This window comes from Procambarus clarkii, chromosome 64 (assembly GCF_040958095.1).
Source record: "Procambarus clarkii isolate CNS0578487 chromosome 64, FALCON_Pclarkii_2.0, whole genome shotgun sequence".
Classification (NCBI taxonomy): domain Eukaryota; kingdom Metazoa; phylum Arthropoda; class Malacostraca; order Decapoda; family Cambaridae; genus Procambarus; species Procambarus clarkii.
The window spans coordinates 11,187,561-11,190,654 of NC_091213.1; the positions used below are offsets into that span (position 1 = coordinate 11,187,561).

At 45.5% G+C, this 3,094-nt stretch overlaps 1 protein-coding gene across 1 annotated transcript; it reads right to left on the reverse strand.

Moving 5' to 3' along the window:
* Positions 1-1,753: 1,753 nt before the first annotated feature.
* LOC123769067 (uncharacterized) lies at positions 1,754-2,446 on the reverse strand. The gene is made up of 2 exons (XM_045760022.2): positions 2,363-2,446; positions 1,754-2,248 (listed from the first exon to the last, which is right to left on the reverse strand). Exons 1-2 carry the CDS (start codon positions 2,444-2,446, stop codon positions 1,754-1,756), a joined length of 579 nt encoding a protein of 192 aa, XP_045615978.2.
* Between the last annotated feature and the right edge of the window lie 648 nt (positions 2,447-3,094).

Genomic DNA, 3,094 nt, shown 5'->3' on the forward strand with positions numbered 1-3,094 from the left:
ATATATTTTCCTTTCCTTATAAACAAATGTTTACCAACGCCAGCCGTGTACGAGCCTGGTAATTGCAGCTGCAGTTTTAAGCATGGCAGCCACTCAATCTGCCTGAGTTTTAATACCACTTAGGTAAACAGATTCCCATAATTTTGGAAAGCGTTGTTCACATAAATTGTCCACACGAAGTTTCCACGGTAACATATACACCATACTCGGAAACATACACACATGTATGCATTCACACACACAGTGTGGTTCAGTGGTCTAAATCGTCGACTAACACTCCATGATTGCGAGTTCAATTTCAGCGAGAAGAGAGAAACATTTCCTTTCATCTGATGTTTCTATTCGCCAATCAATAATTACTAACATATTGTGGGATGTATAGCGAGGATGTGTGTGTACGTGTAATATATATATAGCAGACATGATAATTAAAAAAATTAGTCGGGAGTCTGTACATTACAAAACGAGGTGGTTGATATAACGGGAGCTAACTGCTAGATCGCGGAAGAACAAATAGGTGAATTCAAATAGGTAAGCCCACACACACACAGGTGGACACAATGTGGCATTGGTGAGCGCTGGCTTATATAAGCTAGACCAACCAATGCAGTGGCAGTCAGGGCTCCTGTGAAGTGCTCCTTGTTAGCACAATTCAGGTTCCAGTACTCAGGAGAGACGGCCTGCTGGATTCTCGATTTATTTTCCAGATTTTCAAGCCAATTTATATTCAGTTCCTGCGAGTGTTGCATGTGCTTGCCCGTATTCTGAGTGTACAAACGTGTCTGTGTGTGTGTGTGTGTTTACTCTCTGTGTCTGCAGAATTGAGCTATTAGCTCTTGGACCCCGCCTTTCTAATTAATCTATTTTCCTCTATTATTTCTACTATATATATATTTATCTCTAGCACTCGCACGCACACACACACAAACACACACACACACACACACACAAACACACACACACACACACACACACACACACACACACACACACACACACACACACACACACACACATATTCTCAGAAAGCAGCCCGTAGCAGATGTCTATCTTCCTGTTACCTATTTACTTCTAGGTGAACAGGAGCAACAAGGTAAAAGAAACTCTGCCCGTTTGTTTCCGCCTCCGTCGGGAATCGATCCCGGGCCATTAGGATTACGACCCCCGAGCGCTGTCCACTCAGCTGCGAGGCCCCATGTGTGTGTGTGACAGTGTGTGTATTCACCTAGTTGTGCTTGCGGGGGTTGAGCTTTTGGCTCTTTGGTCCCGCCTCTCAACCGTCAATCAACTGGTGTACTGTCTCAATCAACTGTCTCAAAATTTGAGACAGACTACTAAGAGAATGTGAAGAGAATGATGCACGCATTGATCCAAGCGCTTGCTTGGCTTGTATAAGTCTCTGGCTTACATCTCTACACTATAAGCCAAATACACTCTCCCACCTCCCTAATATGTCAAGGGTATACATACCTCCCTCCCCCTCTCTCCTAAGTCACAGTCACAGGCATACATCCCCTACTTCTCCCACCATAAGTCACAGACATACACTCCCTACTCTCCCCCACCCACCCCACTATTCGACCGGCCCGACACACACCACCCTTCCAGGCCCATTCTGACCACCATAACTCCTGGAAATGTCCTGGAAGATGGTCCGCCACAATTGTGGTGCCAAAGTTAGTGTTTGGAGTTTGTGCCCGGGGCGCTCGCTCTCGTGACGGCTGTTGTTGTGACGGTTCTTGAAGTGACGGTTCTAGTTGTGATGGCTGTTGTTGTGATGTAGTTGTGGCGGCTGTTGCTGCGACAGCTGTTGCTGCGATAGCTGTTGCTGTGGCGGCTTTTGCTGCGATAGTTGTTGCTGCGATAGCTGTTGCTGTGGCAGCTGTTGCTGTGCCAGCTGTTGCTGCGACAGCTGTTGCTGCGATAGCTGTTGCTGTGGTGGCTCTTGCTGCGATCGCTGTTGCTGCGACAGCTGTTGCTGCGATAGCTGTTGCTGTGGCAGCTGTTGCTGTGGCAGCTGTTGCTGCGACAGCTGTTGCTGCGATAGCTGTTGCTGTGGTGGCTGTTGCTGCGATAGCTGTTGCTGCGATAGCTGTTGCTGCGACAGCTGTTGCTGCGATAGCTGTTGCTGTGGCAGCTGTTGCTGTGACAGCTGTTGCTGCGACAGCTGTTGCTGCGATAGCTGTTGCTGTGGTGGCTGTTGCTGCGATAGCTGTTGCTGCGATAGCTGTTGCTGTGGCAGCTGTTGCTGCGACGGTTGTTTTTGTTGTTACGGCTGTGGTTGCTACGTCAATTGTTGTGATCGCATCTGTGCAATGGCTGCTATTGTAAGAGCTGCTGTTGTGAGGGCTCTTCACTATACCCGCATATTCTCCTCATAAAACTCATAAAGCATTATCTTTAATCTCTTTATCTGCCACTGATGTTTGTCTGTGTCTCTATGCATCTTGCTTTTCAAGAAATATTTCTAACACCAAGCTTTTCCTCGTGATCCACAAATCCTAAATTATTAATTTATGTTCCACTGACCAAATAAGATGGAATATTTACATTTAATTTAACTTCAATTATTGCTTGTCATTATTCGATATCCGTAAATATTCAAGAATTAATTTTTTTGGTGCTTAAAAAAAGCAAGGAAGTAAAATTCTCGCATTTTTTTGTATATTTCCTGGCCATCGTACCTTCAGCTTTGCCCATGGATTTACGAGCTTAAAACTTTAGATTATAGACTACGCCACTCTCAACCCAGATTTAAGAGGATCAAAACCCACCAAAACTTTTCCATCTCCTATTAATATGAACAGTACATAAGCGTGCATTTCTTTAAAACACGTAAATAGCGACTTGATTTGAGACTGGATTACTTATGTTCTTTAAAGTCTTTATTTTATAGCGGCTGCTGGAAGTGAGTACCAGGGAGTTATGTCAGTAAATGTGGCTAATGGTGTTGAAAAATGAGTCTCAGAGAGCTGGAGGAAACAGATCCAGGAGGCAAAGAGATGGAGGATCAGTAGACGACGAGAGAGAGAGAGAGGGGGGTAGGGGCCAAAGGGAAAGGATGTGCCCAGGAAGGGGACAAGAGAGATGGGGG

Excerpts from the sequence above, each read along its gene's own strand:
- LOC123769067 (XM_045760022.2), bottom strand. The coding sequence starts at position 2,446 with ATGCATAGAGACACAGACAAACATCAGTGGCAGATAAAGAGATTAAAG. Across the intron at positions 2,249-2,362 it reads TTTATGAGGAGAATATGCGG|CAACAGCTGCCACAGCAACA; the intron begins GTATAGTGAAGA and ends CAACCGTCGCAG.